Source organism: Triplophysa rosa, unplaced genomic scaffold (genome assembly GCF_024868665.1).
Source record: "Triplophysa rosa unplaced genomic scaffold, Trosa_1v2 scaffold139_ERROPOS793776, whole genome shotgun sequence".
In the NCBI taxonomy this organism is placed as follows: domain Eukaryota; kingdom Metazoa; phylum Chordata; class Actinopteri; order Cypriniformes; family Nemacheilidae; genus Triplophysa; species Triplophysa rosa.
Genome location: NW_026634143.1, coordinates 403825 through 426599, shown reverse-complemented (window position 1 = coordinate 426599; position 22775 = coordinate 403825). Strand labels below are relative to the sequence as shown.

At 41.8% G+C, this 22775-nt stretch overlaps 1 protein-coding gene across 1 annotated transcript in view; it reads left to right on the top strand.

Annotated features, from left to right (window-relative positions):
* gabrd (gamma-aminobutyric acid type A receptor subunit delta) overlaps positions 1-22498 on the top strand; it is a 31041-nt gene extending 8543 nt beyond the window's left edge. The window contains exons 3-9 of the mRNA XM_057326823.1: positions 16023-16090; positions 18061-18281; positions 19068-19150; positions 19309-19446; positions 19538-19693; positions 19778-19986; positions 20774-22498. Coding sequence (XP_057182806.1) covers positions 16023-16090; positions 18061-18281; positions 19068-19150; positions 19309-19446; positions 19538-19693; positions 19778-19986; positions 20774-21088 — 1190 coding nt within the window. The 3' untranslated portion in view covers positions 21089-22498. The remainder of the gene's footprint in view (positions 1-16022; positions 16091-18060; positions 18282-19067; positions 19151-19308; positions 19447-19537; positions 19694-19777; positions 19987-20773) is intronic.
* Positions 22499-22775: the final 277 nt, after the last annotated feature.

Sequence of the window (22775 nt, the reverse complement as noted above, 5' to 3'; positions counted from 1 at the left end):
TTGCTTTATGAGGCATACAGTGTTGCTTGTGAGCATGCATCAAACGAATTGTTTCTGGCAATATATGCATCCATGCAATACGTTTAACAGGGGGGTAGAAACGTGACAGTTATGAAAAACAGATCCTGTCCCAAAATTACCTCCAACCTGCTTTAAATATAATCCTGTCATGTGTAACATGTAGTGTGTGGCCTTGACAGTTTTGCATGTCTCTGTATATATGAATAAATGCTCGATGAGACAAACCGTGTTGCATGTGAGCAGGGATCAAACTTATTGTTTTTCACTATATGTGCATTCATGACAACTAAGAATGTTGCTGTGAGGGGAGTTTCTCCTATGTTCAATGAGAAACAAAGTCAAAGAGGACCGGGACTTCAAACCACCTACCTGCCAATGTCATGCCCAAAGCACTAACTACTACACCCGTTTTGAGAATACTGCTGTCACATAGGGGTCCTCCTGTGTTCAATGAGAAGTAAGAAGGTGGACAGGGCTTTAAACCACCAACCTGCCTATCCCAAACCGAAGCAATGTGAAGGCAGGCAAGGTAGAAACGTTGCAGATCCTGCCCCTAAATTTTTCCAAACCCTTTCAAATATTATCCTGTCATGTGTAACATGTAGTGTGCGTGGGCTTGGAATTTTAGCATATCTGTGTAAATATGTATGATTGCTTTATGAGGCATACAGTGTTGCTTGTGAGCATGCATCAAACGAATTGTTTCTGGCAATATATGCATCCATGCAATACGTTTAACAGGGGGGTAGAAACGTGACAGTTATGAAAAACAGATCCTGTCCCAAAATTACCTCCAACCTGCTTTAAATATAATCCTGTCATGTGTAACATGTAGTGTGTGGCCTTGACAGTTTTGCATGTCTCTGTATATATGAATAAATGCTCGATGAGACAAACCGTGTTGCATGTGAGCAGGGATCAAACTTATTGTTTTTCACTATATGTGCATTCATGACAACTAAGAATGTTGCTGTGAGGGGAGTTTCTCCTATGTTCAATGAGAAACAAAGTCAAAGAGGACCGGGACTTCAAACCACCTACCTGCCAATGTCATGCCCAAAGCACTAACTACTACACCCGTTTTGAGAATACTGCTGTCACATAGGGGTCCTCCTGTGTTCAATGAGAAGTAAGAAGGTGGACAGGGCTTTAAACCACCAACCTGCCTATCCCAAACCGAAGCAATGTGAAGGCAGGCAAGGTAGAAACGTTGCAGATCCTGCCCCTAAATTTTTCCAAACCCTTTCAAATATTATCCTGTCATGTGTAACATGTAGTGTGCGTGGGCTTGGAATTTTAGCATATCTGTGTAAATATGTATGATTGCTTTATGAGGCATACAGTGTTGCTTGTGAGCATGCATCAAACGAATTGTTTCTGGCAATATATGCATCCATGCAATACGTTTAACAGGGGGGTAGAAACGTGACAGTTATGAAAAACAGATCCTGTCCCAAAATTACCTCCAACCTGCTTTAAATATAATCCTGTCATGTGTAACATGTAGTGTGTGGCCTTGACAGTTTTGCATGTCTCTGTATATATGAATAAATGCTCGATGAGACAAACCGTGTTGCATGTGAGCAGGGATCAAACTTATTGTTTTTCACTATATGTGCATTCATGACAACTAAGAATGTTGCTGTGAGGGGAGTTTCTCCTATGTTCAATGAGAAACAAAGTCAAAGAGGACCGGGACTTCAAACCACCTACCTGCCAATGTCATGCCCAAAGCACTAACTACTACACCCGTTTTGAGAATACTGCTGTCACATAGGGGTCCTCCTGTGTTCAATGAGAAGTAAGAAGGTGGACAGGGCTTTAAACCACCAACCTGCCTATCCCAAACCGAAGCAATGTGAAGGCAGGCAAGGTAGAAACGTTGCAGATCCTGCCCCTAAATTTTTCCAAACCCTTTCAAATATTATCCTGTCATGTGTAACATGTAGTGTGCGTGGGCTTGGAATTTTAGCATATCTGTGTAAATATGTATGATTGCTTTATGAGGCATACAGTGTTGCTTGTGAGCATGCATCAAACGAATTGTTTCTGGCAATATATGCATCCATGCAATACGTTTAACAGGGGGGTAGAAACGTGACAGTTATGAAAAACAGATCCTGTCCCAAAATTACCTCCAACCTGCTTTAAATATAATCCTGTCATGTGTAACATGTAGTGTGTGGCCTTGACAGTTTTGCATGTCTCTGTATATATGAATAAATGCTCGATGAGACAAACCGTGTTGCATGTGAGCAGGGATCAAACTTATTGTTTTTCACTATATGTGCATTCATGACAACTAAGAATGTTGCTGTGAGGGGAGTTTCTCCTATGTTCAATGAGAAACAAAGTCAAAGAGGACCGGGACTTCAAACCACCTACCTGCCAATGTCATGCCCAAAGCACTAACTACTACACCCCGTTTTGGAGAATACTGCCTGTCACATAGGGGGTCCCTCATAGTGTTCAATGAGATGTAAGAAGGTGGACAGGGCTTTCAAACACCACAACCTGGCCTTATCCCAGAACGCGAAGCAATGTGAAGGCAGGACAGGTAGTAAACGTTGCAGATCCTGCCCCCTAACATTTTTCCCAAACCCTTTCATAATATTATCCTTGTCCTGTGTTAAAATGTAGTGTGCGTGGGGCTTGGAATTTTAGCATAATCTGTGTAAAATATGTTATGTTTATTTGGCTTTATGAGGCATACAGTGTGTGCTTGTGAGCATGCATCAAACGAAGTTGTTTCTGGGCAATATAATGCATCCATGCAATACGGTTTAAAACAGGGGTAGAAACGTGCACAGTTATGAAAAAACAGATGCCTGTCCCACAGAGTACCCTAAACCTGCTTTTAAATATAATCCTGTCATGTGTAACATGTAGTGTGTGGCCTTGACAGTTTTGCATGTTGTTGTAAATATGAATAAAATGCTCGACTGAGACAAACCGTCGGTTGCATGTGAGCAGGGGATCTCAGACTTTATTGTTTTTCTCACTATATGTGCATTCATTGACAACTAAGAATGTTGCTGTGAGGGTAGTTTCTCCTATGTTCAACTGAGAAACACAAAGTCAAAGAAGGACAGGGAACTTCCAAACCACCTTACCTGCCAATGTCATGCGCCCAAAGCACTAACTAGCTACAACCCGTATTTTTGAGAATACTGCTGTCTACAATAGGGGGTCCCTCCCTGTGTTCAATGAGAAGCTAAGACCGGTGGGACAAGGGCTTTAAACCACCAACCTGCCCATCCCAAAGCCGAAGCAATGTGAAGGCCAGGCAAGGTAGGAAACGTTTGCAGATCCTGCCCCTAAAATTTTTCCAAACCCCTTTCAAATATTATCCCTGTCATGTGTAAACATGTAGTGTGCGGGGGCTTGGGAATTTTAGCATATCTGTGTAAATATGTTATGAATTGCTTTTATGGAGGCAATTAAGTGTTGCTTGTGAGCATGGCATCAAACGAATTGTTTCTGGCAAATATATGCCATCATTGCAATAAGTTTAACAGGGGGGGTAGAATCGTGACAGTTTATATAAAACAGATCCTCTACCAAAAATTACCCTCCCAACCCTGCTTTAAAATAAAATCCTTGTCATGTGGTATATCATGTAGGTGTGTGTGCTTGACCAGTTTTGCATGGTCTCTGTAAAATATGAAGTAAATGCTCGATGAGACAAAGCCGTGTTGCTATGTGAGCAGGGCATCAAACTTATTAGTTTTCACTATATGGTGCATTCATCGACAACTAAGAATGGTTGCTGTGGTAGGGGAGTTTTCCCTATGGTTCACAATGAGAAACCAAGTCAAAGAAGAAAAAACAAACCCGGGACTTCAAACCACCTACCTGCCCAATGTCATGCCCCAATAGCAACTAACTATACTACACCCGTTTTTGAGAATACTGCTGTCACATAGGGTGTCCTCATGTGGTTCAATTGAGAAGTAAGAAGGTGGCACACGGGCTTTAATCCACCAACCTGCCTTATCCCCAAACCGAAGCAGATGTGAAGCGCAAGGCAAGGTTAGAAAACGGTGCAGAGCCTGCCCCCTAAATTTTTCCCAAACCCTTTCAAATATTAATCCTGTCATGGTGTAACATGGTAGTGTGCGTGGGCTTGGAATTTTTAGCATATCTGTGTAAAGTTGTACTGATTGCTTTATGAGGCATTACAGTGTTTGCTTGTGAGCATGCATCAAACGAATTGTTTTCTGGCAATTAATGCATCCACATGCAATACCATTTAACAGGGGGGTAGAAACGTGACAGTTAATGAAAAACAGGATCCTGATCCCAAAATCTAACCTCCAACCTGCCTTTAAATGATAATCCTGTCCATGGTGTAACATGTAAGTGTGTGGCTTTGACAGTTTTGCATGTTCTCTGTATTATAATGAATAAATGCCTCGAATAGGACAAACGATAGTGCAATGTGGAGCAGGGATCAAACTTATTGTTTTTTCACCTATTATGTGGCATTCATGACATACTAACAATGTTTGCTGTGAGGGGAGTTTTCTCCTATGTTCAAATGAGAAAAAAAGTCAACAGAGGACCCGGGACTAAACAAACCGAACCTAACTGCCAATTGTCATGCCCAAGAGCACTAACTACTACACCCGTTTTTGAGAATATGGCTGTTCAAATAGGGGTCCTCCTGTGTTCAATGAGAAGTAAGAAGGTGGCCCAGGGCTTTAAAACCACCAACCTGCCCACTTACCCAAACCGAAGCCAATGTGAAGGCCAGGCAAGGTAAGAAACGTTGCCGAACCTGCCCCCCTAAATTTTCGCAAACCCCTTTCAAATATTATTCTCCTGTCATTGGTAAATCATGTAGTGTATGCGTGGGCTTGGATTTTAAGCATATCTGTGTTAAATATGGTATGCATTGCTTTGATGAGGCAATACAGTGTTGCTTGTGAGCATGGCATCAAACGAATTGTTTCTGGCAAATATATTGCATGCCATGCAATAAGTTTAACAGGGGGGTAGAAATCGTGACAGTTATGAAAAAACAGGATCCTCGTTCAACAGAAATTAACTCAATGCTGCCTTTAAATAAAATCCTGTCAATGTGTAACATGTTAGTGTGTGGCCTTGACCAAGTTTTGCATGTCTCTGCTATATATGAAATAAATGCTCCGATGAGACAAACCAGTGTTGCTTGTGAGAAGGGATCAAACTTATTGTTTTTCACTATATGTGCATTCATGACAACTAAGAATGTTGCTGTGAGGGGAGTTTCTCCTATGTTCAATGAGAAACAAAGTCAAAGAGGACCGGGACTTCAAACCACCTACCTGCCAATGTCATGCCCAAAGCACTAACTACTACACCCGTTTTGAGAATACTGCTGTCACATAGGGGTCCTCCTGTGTTCAATGAGAAGTAAGAAGGTGGACAGGGCTTTAAACCACCAACCTGCCTATCCCAAACCGAAGCAATGTGAAGGCAGGCAAGGTAGAAACGTTGCAGATCCTGCCCCTAAATTTTTCCAAACCCTTTCAAATATTATCCTGTCATGTGTAACATGTAGTGTGCGTGGGCTTGGAATTTTAGCATATCTGTGTAAATATGTATGATTGCTTTATGAGGCATACAGTGTTGCTTGTGAGCATGCATCAAACGAATTGTTTCTGGCAATATATGCATCCATGCAATACGTTTAACAGGGGGGTAGAAACGTGACAGTTATGAAAAACAGATCCTGTCCCAAAATTACCTCCAACCTGCTTTAAATATAATCCTGTCATGTGTAACATGTAGTGTGTGGCCTTGACAGTTTTGCATGTCTCTGTATATATGAATAAATGCTCGATGAGACAAACCGTGTTGCATGTGAGCAGGGATCAAACTTATTGTTTTTCACTATATGTGCATTCATGACAACTAAGAATGTTGCTGTGAGGGGAGTTTCTCCTATGTTCAATGAGAAACAAAGTCAAAGAGGACCGGGACTTCAAACCACCTACCTGCCAATGTCATGCCCAAAGCACTAACTACTACACCCGTTTTGAGAATACTGCTGTCACATAGGGGTCCTCCTGTGTTCAATGAGAAGTAAGAAGGTGGACAGGGCTTTAAACCACCAACCTGCCTATCCCAAACCGAAGCAATGTGAAGGCAGGCAAGGTAGAAACGTTGCAGATCCTGCCCCTAAATTTTTCCAAACCCTTTCAAATATTATCCTGTCATGTGTAACATGTAGTGTGCGTGGGCTTGGAATTTTAGCATATCTGTGTAAATATGTATGATTGCTTTATGAGGCATACAGTGTTGCTTGTGAGCATGCATCAAACGAATTGTTTCTGGCAATATATGCATCCATGCAATACGTTTAACAGGGGGGTAGAAACGTGACAGTTATGAAAAACAGATCCTGTCCCAAAATTACCTCCAACCTGCTTTAAATATAATCCTGTCATGTGTAACATGTAGTGTGTGGCCTTGACAGTTTTGCATGTCTCTGTATATATGAATAAATGCTCGATGAGACAAACCGTGTTGCATGTGAGCAGGGATCAAACTTATTGTTTTTCACTATATGTGCATTCATGACAACTAAGAATGTTGCTGTGAGGGGAGTTTCTCCTATGTTCAATGAGAAACAAAGTCAAAGAGGACCGGGACTTCAAACCACCTACCTGCCAATGTCATGCCCAAAGCACTAACTACTACACCCGTTTTGAGAATACTGCTGTCACATAGGGGTCCTCCTGTGTTCAATGAGAAGTAAGAAGGTGGACAGGGCTTTAAACCACCAACCTGCCTATCCCAAACCGAAGCAATGTGAAGGCAGGCAAGGTAGAAACGTTGCAGATCCTGCCCCTAAATTTTTCCAAACCCTTTCAAATATTATCCTGTCATGTGTAACATGTAGTGTGCGTGGGCTTGGAATTTTAGCATATCTGTGTAAATATGTATGATTGCTTTATGAGGCATACAGTGTTGCTTGTGAGCATGCATCAAACGAATTGTTTCTGGCAATATATGCATCCATGCAATACGTTTAACAGGGGGGTAGAAACGTGACAGTTATGAAAAACAGATCCTGTCCCAAAATTACCTCCAACCTGCTTTAAATATAATCCTGTCATGTGTAACATGTAGTGTGTGGCCTTGACAGTTTTGCATGTCTCTGTATATATGAATAAATGCTCGATGAGACAAACCGTGTTGCATGTGAGCAGGGATCAAACTTATTGTTTTTCACTATATGTGCATTCATGACAACTAAGAATGTTGCTGTGAGGGGAGTTTCTCCTATGTTCAATGAGAAACAAAGTCAAAGAGGACCGGGACTTCAAACCACCTACCTGCCAATGTCATGCCCAAAGCACTAACTACTACACCCGTTTTGAGAATACTGCTGTCACATAGGGGTCCTCCTGTGTTCAATGAGAAGTAAGAAGGTGGACAGGGCTTTAAACCACCAACCTGCCTATCCCAAACCGAAGCAATGTGAAGGCAGGCAAGGTAGAAACGTTGCAGATCCTGCCCCTAAATTTTTCCAAACCCTTTCAAATATTATCCTGTCATGTGTAACATGTAGTGTGCGTGGGCTTGGAATTTTAGCATATCTGTGTAAATATGTATGATTGCTTTATGAGGCATACAGTGTTGCTTGTGAGCATGCATCAAACGAATTGTTTCTGGCAATATATGCATCCATGCAATACGTTTAACAGGGGGGTAGAAACGTGACAGTTATGAAAAACAGATCCTGTCCCAAAATTACCTCCAACCTGCTTTAAATATAATCCTGTCATGTGTAACATGTAGTGTGTGGCCTTGACAGTTTTGCATGTCTCTGTATATATGAATAAATGCTCGATGAGACAAACCGTGTTGCATGTGAGCAGGGATCAAACTTATTGTTTTTCACTATATGTGCATTCATGACAACTAAGAATGTTGCTGTGAGGGGAGTTTCTCCTATGTTCAATGAGAAACAAAGTCAAAGAGGACCGGGACTTCAAACCACCTACCTGCCAATGTCATGCCCAAAGCACTAACTACTACACCCGTTTTGAGAATACTGCTGTCACATAGGGGTCCTCCTGTGTTCAATGAGAAGTAAGAAGGTGGACAGGGCTTTAAACCACCAACCTGCCTATCCCAAACCGAAGCAATGTGAAGGCAGGCAAGGTAGAAACGTTGCAGATCCTGCCCCTAAATTTTTCCAAACCCTTTCAAATATTATCCTGTCATGTGTAACATGTAGTGTGCGTGGGCTTGGAATTTTAGCATATCTGTGTAAATATGTATGATTGCTTTATGAGGCATACAGTGTTGCTTGTGAGCATGCATCAAACGAATTGTTTCTGGCAATATATGCATCCATGCAATACGTTTAACAGGGGGGTAGAAACGTGACAGTTATGAAAAACAGATCCTGTCCCAAAATTACCTCCAACCTGCTTTAAATATAATCCTGTCATGTGTAACATGTAGTGTGTGGCCTTGACAGTTTTGCATGTCTCTGTATATATGAATAAATGCTCGATGAGACAAACCGTGTTGCATGTGAGCAGGGATCAAACTTATTGTTTTTCACTATATGTGCATTCATGACAACTAAGAATGTTGCTGTGAGGGGAGTTTCTCCTATGTTCAATGAGAAACAAAGTCAAAGAGGACCGGGACTTCAAACCACCTACCTGCCAATGTCATGCCCAAAGCACTAACTACTACACCCGTTTTGAGAATACTGCTGTCACATAGGGGTCCTCCTGTGTTCAATGAGAAGTAAGAAGGTGGACAGGGCTTTAAACCACCAACCTGCCTATCCCAAACCGAAGCAATGTGAAGGCAGGCAAGGTAGAAACGTTGCAGATCCTGCCCCTAAATTTTTCCAAACCCTTTCAAATATTATCCTGTCATGTGTAACATGTAGTGTGCGTGGGCTTGGAATTTTAGCATATCTGTGTAAATATGTATGATTGCTTTATGAGGCATACAGTGTTGCTTGTGAGCATGCATCAAACGAATTGTTTCTGGCAATATATGCATCCATGCAATACGTTTAACAGGGGGGTAGAAACGTGACAGTTATGAAAAACAGATCCTGTCCCAAAATTACCTCCAACCTGCTTTAAATATAATCCTGTCATGTGTAACATGTAGTGTGTGGCCTTGACAGTTTTGCATGTCTCTGTATATATGAATAAATGCTCGATGAGACAAACCGTGTTGCATGTGAGCAGGGATCAAACTTATTGTTTTTCACTATATGTGCATTCATGACAACTAAGAATGTTGCTGTGAGGGGAGTTTCTCCTATGTTCAATGAGAAACAAAGTCAAAGAGGACCGGGACTTCAAACCACCTACCTGCCAATGTCATGCCCAAAGCACTAACTACTACACCCGTTTTGAGAATACTGCTGTCACATAGGGGTCCTCCTGTGTTCAATGAGAAGTAAGAAGGTGGACAGGGCTTTAAACCACCAANATTGTTTTGTTTATTGCACTACAGGCCTATCAAGTGCACGACTGGACTGTCTACACATGTACTACATGTTTACTTGCTCTTCCGGACTATTTATACATATACTGCATCATTTGCACTCCAGTACTATGTACTAATGTTATTTGCACTACTGGATTATTACACATATACCTCATCATTTGCACTCCAGTACTATGTACTGAATACTGTAATAACTCATCTACTGCACTGTTTACTTTAACTTAATAGCTGCTGTCCATAATTTATGCACACTTTATATTCATTGCACTACTGTTCTGCATAGTCTAATTTATATTGTACATATCCATCAGTAAATTTCTGTTTTCAGTAAATAGCCATCTGTATATAATGGTCATAGTACATTCCCACTTGTAAATTCTTCATAATTTTGCTTTATCCTGTATTTATGTATTTATGCACAACTGTATATCCTGCACTTGCTTATTGCACTTCTGGTTAGACCTAAACTACATTTCGTTGCCTTGTACTTGTACATGTGTAATGACAATAAAGTTGAATCTAATCTAAATCTAATCTTTTAACAGTCCTTACCATAGGTTTGGCAGCTTTTAGTTTCTGCCTGTAGGCTGGGATAAGGTGAACCAGGCAGTGATCAGACAGTCCTAAAACTGCTCTAGGGACAGAGCGATATGCATTCTTTATTGTGGCGTAGCAATGGTCCAAAATATTTTTGTCTCCGGTAGGGCATGTGATGTGTTGTCTGTATTTTGGCAGCTCGAGTGTAAGTTTTGCCTGATTAAAGTTGCCAAGAATAATAATAACAGAGTCCGGATGTTGTTGCTCAGTGTCCGTGATGTGATCGGCGAGCTGTTGTAACGCCACGCTCACGTGCGCTTGCGGTGGAATGTAAACACACACGAGAATGAACGAGGAAAACTCTCGTGGCGAGTAAATGGATGTTCAGCAGTTCATCTCTTGTGAAACTGATTCTATGGGAAAAACATAAAACAGGACAAACTAACAAAGACACTAAAACAACTGGAGAGCTCAACACCGAGGCAGCCATCTGCGGCGCCATCTTGTTCATCAGGAACATTTGCCCGATGCTTTCATCCATTTAAAAACCGTATGGACACTTCAGACCATCTGTACATCTGAAGTAATAAAGAAAGCAGAATAATCAACTAAAATATATAAGTTTTTGCTTTCATATACACATTTGATTAAATATTCCTCAGGTTACATCTAGAAGCTAAACAAAAAGTACAGAAACTGTATATTTCTAGCACTTGCGCTAGAACTGCAGAACTTGTGTTCTGAGAAAATAATGTTTTATTTCTGAAAATATTTCTAGCGAGAGCAAGTATTACCGGTGCACACTTTGTTATTATGATGGACACTGCTGGATCCATTGGCTCATATCAATGTCTTGTACTGTGATGTGGATGGAAATCTACATATGGAAATGATATGCAGATGAGGCTATAGGCTAGTAAAACTAGGCATTGCGAGCTTCATACGTATATGGTTATGGAGATTCATTTACGCACACCCTTCTGGTGACTGGGATTTATAAAGGGAATTTTGGCAGGTTCTCAAAATCTTCCTTTTGTGCGTGCGCACACTTTACGGATGAAATCCACACAGTTTTATAAATGAGACCCCAGGAGATTGAGATGTGTGTGAGGAGGTCAACGTTTTTGATTAAAAATCCAACCTGGTCTCATAGGAAATATGTACCTCTGTAACGTACACTTTTTGCAGAACCACAAAAGGTACATATTGCAACCCGGTATCACAATTTCCAACAACAGTAACGTTAACAACACAATATTATATTGGGGTGTAATGACTTTGAATTTAATCAGACGTCGTATTTAGTTATTTCGTACGCACAATTTAGACGTATTTAAGCATGTAACCTGACCCCAGCCCTAAACCTGACTGTTTGTATATTATACAAGATAAAACTGTCACGGTTCTCGTGGCTGAAGAACCCAAGCGCAGGCAGGCAGTGAAGGGGTTAAACAAGATATATTTATTACTAACAAAAACACAAACTAAACACCCTCGATGGGGGAAAAACGAAACTAAGAAGTATATATACACAAAACAAAAGACTTCCCACGTGGGGGCAAAACGTAAAACCAAAAAGAAGCAAAAACCTAACTCAAAAACTCGACCAAACGTCTCACAAAAAACACGACAGGGTAAACAAGGTAAACACACAAAACTCACACATCAAGGACAAGGCAGAGACCAGGAACCAGGGTAACACCGCAAACACAACGCATACACAACGTAGTACACTCACATACATATAATCCACGAACACAAGACAAAGAAACAAGAGGGTATTTATAGGCATTGACAAACGAGGGATAACGACATGGGGCAGGTGTGAGACATTAAACACTCAGGGAAAGATAACGAGGAAACGAGAGGAATGGGGCCAATGACAAGACACTGGAGAGAACGTATATTATAGTCAAACGGACAATAATATGTTTCTCTCCACACATAACCAAAGACTTTGTCATGGCTCTGCTACAGGACCAAGAAAAACATGACTAAGGAAGCAGAGCCATGACAGAAGCCCCCCCTTTAATTGAGCACCTCCAGGTGCTCACCAAGGGGTAGACGGACAAGACAAGGCAAGACTGAGACAAAGACAAGACCAGACAAAACATGGAGAACAGAATAAGTAGGCAAACAAGACAAAATTACAATAGGGATGGGGTGAGACAATAAAAATAACAAACATGGGAGGGGGGGTGGGGCACAAACAAGGGCCCATAGGGGGCAGTCATGGGAGGTGGGGAGAAGTCCCAGTCCCCGGCTGCGCTCTAGGGCGCGTAGTCCGGGGACTGTAGGAGGAGTCCTGGGGGGAACAGTCCTTGGCCCTGGGAGTCTCCCCGGGGCCGGCTGGCGGCAGGGCTTGACGCCGGCTGGAAGGCCGGCTGGACAGGGCTTGAGCGCGGAGCCGGCTGGAAGGGCTGACGCCGGCTGGAAGCCGGCTGGACAGGGCTTGACGCCGGCTGGAAGGCCGGCTGGACAGGGCTTGACGCCGGCTGGAAGGCCGGCTGGACAGGCTTGACGCCGGCTGGAAGGCCGGCTGGACAGTGGCTTGACGCCGGCTGGAAGGCCGGCTGGACAGGGCTTGACGCCGGCTGGAAGGTCGGCTGGACAGGCTTGACGCCGGCTGGAAGGCCGGCTGGACATGGACTTGACGCCGGCTGGAAGGCCGGCTGGACATGGCTTGACGCCGGCTGGAAGGCCGGCTGGACAGGCTTGACGCCGGCTGGAAGGCCGGCTGGACAGCTCGCGGCTAGCCGTGACGCCGGCTGGAAGGCCGGCTGGACATGGCTTGACGCCGGCTGGAAGGCCGGCTGGACATGGCTTGACGCCGGCTGGAAGGCCGGCTGGACATGGCTTGACGCCGGCTGGAAGGCCGGCTGGACATGGCTTGACGCCGGCTGATCACCGGACGACGCGCCGCGGAGGGCTGGACACAAGACTAGACACAGGCTGGACACAAGACTAGGACACAGACTGGACACAGACCTAGACACAGAGACTGGACACAAGACTAGGACACAGACGGACGCGTTAGCCGGACCGTTGCACGGAGGACCGTTGCGGACCGGACGCCGGGCTGCACCGGACTGGACGCTGGCTGACCGACCGGACTGCACGGACCGGCGACCGGACTGCTGCACCGGCTCGCCGCATGCACCAGAGACAAGAGCTGCGGAGCTAGTGGAGGAAGGCGCCGAGTCCCCCAGGGTGAGGGTACCCACCATGCCGCCCTCCGGGATGGACGCCAAACCGGGACGAGAGGAGGTCAGATGGCAGCTGGGAAAGGAGTCCTTGACTGACTCCTCTCGAAGCTGCAGCCGTTCCACTAACTGTGGGAACGGCTGATACACAATCTCCTCTCGCTCCGATAAAGGTGGAGGGTCGTCCATCCCGGCCACCAGGTAGGCCCGGACCAACACCTCGGGGACGGAACCCCTCCGGGCTTCGACCTCCCGGGCGTAGTCCAGCAAGGGACGCTGGCGCTGGGCGGGAAATGGTCCTCCTCCAGCGTGTGACTGGGAGGCTATTGCCTCCCACCATACCGGGTTGGAGGTGCAAGACCATCGGTCGGTGGGTGAATTGTTCATGGTAGCCTGCTGGGTTCAGTTCTGGTTCGTGGATTCTGTCACGGTTCTCGTGGCTGAAGAACCCAAGCGCAGGCAGGCAGTGAAGGGGTTAAACAAGATATATTTATTACTTACAAAAACACAAACTAAACACCCTCGATGGGGGAAAAACGAAACTAAGAAGTATATATACACAAAACAAAAGACTTCCCACGTGGGGGCAAAACGTAAAACCAAAAAGAAGCAAAAACCTAACTCAAAAACTCGACCAAACGTCTCACAAAAAACACGACAGGGTAAACAAGGTAAACACACAAAACTCACACATCAAGGACAAGGCAGAGACCAGGAACCAGGGTAACACCACAAACACACCGCATACACAACGTAGTACACTCACATACATATAATCCACGAACACAAGACAAAGAAACATGAGGGTATAAATAGGGAGAGACAAACGAGGGATAACGACACGGGGCAGGTGTGGGTAATCAAACACTTAGGGAAGGATAACGAGGAAACGAGAGGAATGGGGCCAATGACAAGACACTGGAGAGAACGTATATTATTGTCAAACGGACAACAATATGTTTCTCTCCACACATAACCAAAGACCTTGTCATGGCTCTGCTACAGGACCAAGAAAAACATGACTAAGGAAGCAGAGCCATGACAAAAACAACATGTAACAGGAAGATACAGCCACGCTGTTTATTCAAAAAGTGCAATTTTCCAAACGTTTCCAGGCCAAACAACAGACCCCCGGGTGCGCACAGCGACAGAATCTTAAGAATTGCCGCCTGTGCGTGAATTGTTTCGTCAGTGTTGGCAGTGAAATGGCAGTGGCTCGTGTGTCTTGTGACTGGTTTCGTTATGAAACGGCATTGGTTGTTCCGCTCCGATTGCGTCACGCGCTAACCTTAAGCATAGTAGATTTTTTTTCTTAAGCACGCGATTTTGATTTTGATTTTTAGATTTTGAGTTAGATTTTTTGAGTTTCAACAAACCATGCCTCGTTGGGATGGTTGGGAATTGGGTACTTTTAGGTTTAGGGTAGGAGTGGGGTTAGGTGCTCTAAAATATACAGTATATTAAAGTACAAATAATAAGTATTGATAAAATCGTTTCAGTTCTCTAGTCAAGCGGACCAATACAGTTCTTCTCTTTAGCGCCCCCAGTGGACTTTTGTGTCTCAAAACTGTAGCAATATGTAGGCTACCTGATGGTACGTGGTTTGTGGCGCTGCAAAAAATTGTACAGAGGTATGTATTTCCAATGAGACCAGGTTGTAAAAATCACGAGGGCACATGAATAAAAAAACATTATGAAGTGCACAGATAAGTCGCTTATAAAAACACTACAATATTCCATAAAACTTAATTTTTCAATTCATGCTGTCTTTAAGAGAAAGTCGAGACAAGTCTTTCACTTTAGCTTGCCCAATGTGCTTTCTTCACTTGAGAATACCTGCAGCTATAAATCAAAACAAAGCCCAACCCTTCCATGATCTTTTCAACAATGCAAATAATAGACATTCAATAAAAACATTACCAAAAAAAGGCAAAACTTTCAAGTAATTAAAAAAAAACATTAGTGGTGTCACAACTCTGTCCTTCCTATCATGAGGTTTCTGGTCTGTGGACGGAGTTGTGACGGTGCCATGTCTTTTGTGCTTGTTTTGTTATGTGTGGAGGACACGTGGCCATTGTTGTTTATCCTGTCATGTCGTTCATCCTGTCTGTATTATCTGTGATCTCTGTCACGTCACGTCTCTGGTGTAATTGTCATCCCGATAAGGTTTGTTGTTTGCTAGCGTCCTAGTCAGATCCTATTTGTTATCGGTCCCTCCGTTTTATTCCCCCAGTGTTTAGGTTTTTTCATTTTCCCCCTTTGTTTGTTTCGTTTGATATTATATCTCTTGCCTGCATCTTCCACTGCATTACGTGAGTGGTACAATGTGATGAGATTTACTGCATCTGCTGTGATGTCCACTGCAAACTATAATGTTGTCTCATCAGTTCCTGTGGTGGAGTGATGTAAAACAGTAAAGCATCCTAACACTGTTCTGCTTCTATTCAGAAACTGGACTGTTTCACGAGCAAATTTCTCAAACACTGAATGTTGCATTGCCAAAAGAATAACAAATACAAAATACATCAAGAATGTGTACAATCCTCCTCCTCAGTCTCTTCAGCCCACAAAATCAGTTGAATTGACTGTAAGGTCCAGGTACAAGGTACCCGTTTGGTAATCTTATAGTAACAACCGCAGTATGTCATGTACGGGATTAGAGACATTGATGACTGTTTCTTCATATGAAGCAGAATATGTGTGTTGAAGTGTTCATTGGTTTTGTTCTAGCCTTCCATGTCAAAGCCACGGCCACTCAGCAAACTGTTTTTCTCCTCACAGGACCTCCTGTAAACGTGGCCATGGCTGTTGAAGTAGCCAGTATTGACCATATCTCAGAAGCCAACATGGTAACGTATGAATATGGTCATTGTATCTCAGATGCACTGTACGGCATTTCACAGTAACAGCACAGAGCGAGTGAATAATACAGATGCTGCTGCTGAGCCTTTTACTGACACAGTTGCCATGGCAACATGCATGCACTACTCTTGACCATCATATGAAATCATAATCAACACATGGACGCTCATATGCTCAGTTTCACACACAAGCAAAGAGACCTGAATACATTCACAGGTTCATTTATTCATCTCCTTCAAGAAGAAAGGTCAATTCTCATGTCCTAATTTATATGCTGTTGACAGATTTGTTGTTGTTAAAGAATCTGTACACCATGAAAGTTGTCCATATGAAGTCATACAGCACAGTAAACACGCCTTTGTGTTTACAAGTTTTATATTTTAAAGATAAGTTTTCATTGTCTGATGCGACAGAGTGTTAAAATACATTTGTTGAGGCAATGAAAACTAATATCATTGGGATCTTGCGAAAAACTGAGGAATACTGTTAGTAATACTGACGACACACTCTTTGTTGTGACTTGAAATGAGACTGTATAATGTATGTGGATGGAAGATTCGCACTCTTTTCTCATGACGTGAAGAGGACACTGGGGAGAGGAGAATCTTGGCTGCTGATTTTTAGCAGGTCACAGATGGTGTGCTGGGAAAGAAGCTAATATATTTATATCCTCCATACAAAAATAGACAGAGCCTTTACATGTTAGCCCTAGAATATATAAAGCCGGTCAGACTGACTTTACATGGTGTGATTATTCAAATGTATTATCAATTAAAACTGATATTATTCATATGTGAAGGATCAGCTTTCTTGCCAATTTTAGCTTTTTAGTAAGTAGTTTCTACTGAATTTCTGTAAGATAAATAACTGTTTAATGGTTTGTGAAGATGGCTGAATAAGTAAAATTGGTCCATCATCCCACACCTTTGCTTAGATGTCTCTCGTGGCTTTTGTTGGCATATACACAAGAGGCACAAGTAGCTTTGGGATGGACGCCTGAGATGACTTCAGAGTTCTCCAAAAATATATCTGCATTTAGCCTTGTATCTGCTCCAGAGCCAATCATCATGTCCCCTAAAGATGCTGTTTGTCACAAATAACACTCACATTCTTCTTCGTCAATGTCTTTTAACTGAAATACAGAAGAACTGAGAAAATTGGGGACCAAATGTTGTTTGGTGACACATTAAGGTACTTATTCACGCCAAGGTTGTCTTCCAGGCTGGCCATAATTCACGTTCTCCAGTGTGTCGTCTGGTTGAAAAGAAAAGTAGGTGTCTGTAGAGCAGTATTAAGAAAAGCCACATGCCTGCACAATGGGTCCAAAGATGTGTACAGTATATGGAGAACTGGAGTAGTCCAAGTACTGAACCTTGAGGAACTCCAGTGACCATTAGATGGAATTGGTCATCTACCTTTGTTCACCTGTGAAGCCCAACTGCTTATCCAGTAGGATGTTCTGAGAAAACAGACACCTGGTTGAAAACATCTTGTTAAAGTGAGGATTGAGGCACGTCTGTAGTCAACAGCTGAAGGGTTGAGTATGATTGTGGAGAAACCAGTTTCACAAAGTGCCAGTGAGGAAGGACAGGTTGTCGGTGTTATTGTAATAGAAACAACCTGTTGAAGAGAAAAGATGGATTTGAAGACGATTTGATTGACATGGCAGATAGTCAGGTGGGTGAAGTCTCCACACTGCTCTTCAGAGACAGATGACAGTAGGCTTATGACTGATCCATGTTGTAGGATTTGTGATGCTGTGAACTGGCTGCTGGTGATGATGATGATGGTCCTTTTCTCTGTGGGGAAAAAATGTCATTAGCTGTTAGACAGGAATTGGAGGGTAGTTGATGTCCTTTAAAAAGTCAGCTTTTACATTCCACACACATTCTATAGAAAAGAATCTCTTTGTGATATTCTTGATACAGTACATGATCACCGTGTGTTGTGTTTTCAGGAATACACCATGACTGTGTTTCTGCGTCAGAGCTGGAGAGATGATCGTCTGTCCTACAACCACACAAATAAAACTCTGGGTCTGGACAGCCGCTTTGTAGACAAACTCTGGGTACCAGACACGTTCATTGTGAATGCCAAATTCGCCTGGTTTCATGATGTTACGGTGGAGAACAAGCTCATTCGCTTGCAGCCTGATGGAGTCATTCTGTACAGCAGCCGGTATATTTCATCACATTTCATTACGCTGTAAAAAGACATGAAATATTGATAGATGTCCTTTAATTCTATAAAGCCATTCAGTCACTGGAGTAGCCAAAGAGATTTACTCAAAACCCCCATTGTGTTTGTATGGAACTGTGAGCACATTCATGTCTTGTGTGATCGTTCAACCCAGTCTCAAGGCAGATCGTGGCATTGGCACGAAATTTGGAATCTATTTATTCGTGTTCATGGACATGAATTTAAATCCTTTTTTTCGTGTCACTCGACACTCGCACGACTTTTAATACACAAACTGCGTATGTATGTACATTTATATATTAATAACCTGATATTAAAATAAGTTGTAAATATTTTAGGAGGAGGCCAACCAACACCTTACCTCACCTCAAACCCTAAAATCACAGCCGCAAAAGCTAATTTAGCTAAAATCATGAGTTTTACGAGGTGGCAAAGCAACGATAAAGGCCCACCCTAACCCCGCCCCTAAACCTAACATCACAGGGGCAAAGTCAAATCATTACAAAACACACCAATGAGATCGTAGGAAACAGGAATTCACACGAATGAGACACCTTGTAAAATAGGTATGAATTCCCATCAGTTTGCGTTGATGTATATATTCATACATTTGAATGATACCGCGAATTATAATACGTTAGACTGAAAGTCATGCTTACTCTTACGAAAAAAGGGTGAAATTCTTGTCGATTAACACGAATGTATAGATTACAGTTTGTGACAAATGAATTCCCGTGAGACTGTGTTGGATTGTTTGTCTTTCAGAATAACATCTACAGTGGCCTGTGACATGGACCTTACCAAATACCCCATGGATGAACAGGAATGTATGCTGGACCTGGAAAGCTGTGAGTCCCAGGAAAACTTTTATCTACATGAACCAATAACAAGACAAAACAAACATGTCTAGATTAAAACTGACAATAACAAATGACAACAATAAGGCCAGACCAAAAGAATCAAAAACGGTGGAGATATACAGATTGATGATTTGTCTGGTTTGCAGATGGTTACTCTTCAGAAGACATTGTTTATCACTGGTCAGACAGTCAGAGACAAATCCACGGACTGGACAAACTGGAGCTGTCCCAGTTTACCATCACAGATTATCGCTTTGTGACGGAAATTATGAACTTTAAATCTGGTGAGCCTGTGAAGCTTGACTTTGAAACCACTTTTACTTTTGTCATACAAATCAGTTTTGTTTACAAATTTTTGAATGATCTTCGATACAGCGGGACGGTTTCCGCGACTCAGTTTGCGTTTCCAGCTACGACGGAATCGAGGAGTTTACATCATCCAGTCCTACATGCCCTCCATCCTGTTGGTCGCCATGTCGTGGGTTTCCTTCTGGATCAGCCAATCAGCTGTGCCTGCTAGGGTTTCTTTAGGTCCGTTCGCTAATACAAATCAAACAAAAACATTTAACATGCAGTAGATCACTTAACAACATGATTTGTGGTTGCTGTTTTCAGGGATCACAACAGTTCTCACTATGACGACACTGATGGTTAGCGCTCGCTCGTCGCTGCCCCGCGCCTCTGCCATCAAAGCTCTGGACGTGTATTTCTGGATCTGTTATGTCTTTGTATTCGCTGCCTTGATTGAATATGCTTTTGCTCACTATAATGCAGACTACAGCAAGAAGGAGAAAGCCAAAGTCAAGAGCAACAAGAGCACCGAGGTGCTGAGAAAATAACCATTCATTTACAGTTAGGGGTGTCGCCATCAGTGTTGGGTCTAACTAGTTACTAAGTAATGAGTTACTGTCAAGTAATTACTTTTCTCTTGAAAAAGTCAAGGCATTACTCTTATTTTTTTTCTGTAATTTAATTACAGTTACTTCGGAAGGAATTAAACTAAATACTTTGTGTAATATATGTGTGTGCAATAGTGGAATTGACATCAAAATTCAAAGTCTAACTTTAAAATGTATGCTTTAATGTATAATTCTCACATTTGTAATACTTTGGTCAGTTAATAAGAGTACTTCATGTAGTTTAATATTATTTATTTGAATGAATTAAAAGAGCCGTTTCATGTCTATCCTTGAATCACTTGACTAATCAAGGTTGATATAGGATATAGAAAGTCATTAGTAATAAGTAATTCAATACTTTTTGGAGAGAGTAATTTGTACCGTAATCTAATTACACTATTGAATATGTAATTAGTAACTAGTAATTAATTACTTTTTGAGAGTAACTTACCCAACACTGGTCGCCATATAGCCTACCATGATATTAACAATCACGTTATTGATATTATCTAAATAAATACTAGAAATATTTGGCCAAAACGTTGAAAAGGACACGTAGCATGGTTTAAACTTTTTTCCAAATATTATGGATATTGTGATGTTGTTTTGTGAATTCATAATCGTGTAGTGAACATCTGACATTGTGAGTATTGTGTTTTTGTTGAGTTTTTTTGTTGAGTAACGTTTGTCTCGTGTTGATGTTCTCTTGTAGTCTATGGTGAAGAATGGAAAGCAGGCCATGGTTCTCTTCTCGCTGTCTGTGGCTGGCATGAATCAGGGCCTCCTCATCTCAAAGAGACAGAGCCGAGCCCAGCGGTCCGCGGACGCTCCGCCCAACGTGCAGGAGGACAGCAGCGAGGTGCGTGCCGCTCAGTCCCGTCGAGCGCAGAAAGAAAGCGGCGATGACAAGAAATGCTGCAAATGCAAACCCATCGATGCTGACACCATCGACATCTACGCTCGCGCCGTCTTCCCTTTCACCTTCGCCGTGGTCAACGTCATCTACTGGGTGGCGTACACCATGTGAATGACTCCCTTCTGCATGTACACAAATCTATGCCATATCATGAGGTTATCATATAGTATATCAACATTATGAAACTCTATGATTTATGAAATGATGAACTGCTTATGAATATATTCATGCACTGGTGTTGTGTAGGTTCTTGAATGTTTGCGTTAAATTATATTTAAGACGAGCAAAGTTTTGCTTTCTTATTGCTGTTCTGCTCTTAGTTGCCCTTCAATCTCTATATCCCTCTCTTCTTCTTCTTCTTCTTCATTATATTTGCACCAGAATATCTTCTCTGTGCTGGTACGAGTGAATAATGTTGGAATAAAGCAGAACTTGGAATGATTCTGTTGTCTTCGTTCAGGCAAATCTTTGATAACATTTCTGATCATAGAAGTAATCATTTAAAAGAAATGATTTATTTGCCCTGTGACTAATATGGACTAACCAGATTTGAGTATTTAATATGTCTTTTTGTTTGCATCAAATATTTAACAAACGTTGAGTTTTGCCACGTGTGGGACAACTTATTATTAACAATGTCTTTATTCTGTGCATATTTACACTACACCGTGTACTGTAGCTGATCAAACTTGAGAGTGAATCTGCAGATGGCAGTCATGAATGTGTACAATAGACAAACAGTGTGCAGTACATTATAATCTTTGTGTTTTACTTCACTTTTACAGTACAATTACAAGTCAGAAATCACAACCTCTCAAATCTGAAACTGATTTTTCATCTTCACAATCTAATTCACGGCGTGAAATATCCAAAACTAGCTCACAATCTAAGATTTTCGATGTTTTGGAATAGCCTAATTTTTAACAAATTCGATGTCAATCAAATGTATTCCTTGAAAGAGTGTTGAAATCTTCTCCAAAAGTACAAAATCCACACCGAATCATGTGGCAATGCAAATATCCCATCATCAACTCGACGCATTTACGGTCAAACTGACACACAAGAAGCAGATGGCTGACAGCAGTAGATCATCATCACACCGAGCTTCAGTCCGGTCAGCATACAACAGGAGACAGTGGACACAGACACAATCCACTGGATCCCTTCCACTGAGTTGCATGTACGGCAGAATGTTCTCTTTTTCATAAGGTTAAGACTTTATTTCTAATTAGACAAATAAATAAAGGATTATTTGTTAAATATGATAATCAGCTCATCACATAAACTATAAGAGAATACACTTATGGCAAGGTCTAAATAACAAGATATGAATATTGTTAAAGACAGTATTATTGCAGTAATAGATAGGCTACATTAGAAATGTATGTGGAAACTTCTGTGGTGTTACAAAAGAATCTGTGAGACATCTTTTCTTTGATTGTATATAATATATTAAAAAATGTTTTGGATTGACGTCTCTAGTTTTTCTTCTAGATTATTAAAAACTTTAATTCAAATTGATCTTTATGATGTCATCTTTATTTTTGTACAAGATACCAGTGATTCTAAGAGTACAATATCTTTTCTGGTACAACTTTTTGTTATACTTGGTATATATCACATATGGGTCACATATGAAAGATGGGTCAAAGTCAAATTTTGAACAGTTTGTAAGAGAAATTAAACAGCATGGACATACTTTAGGCAATATAAAAAAGCAAAAAAAAGACTATTATATGTTATTTAAATCTACGTACTTGATTTTTTACCCCTGACATAATTGTTATTCTTTTCACAT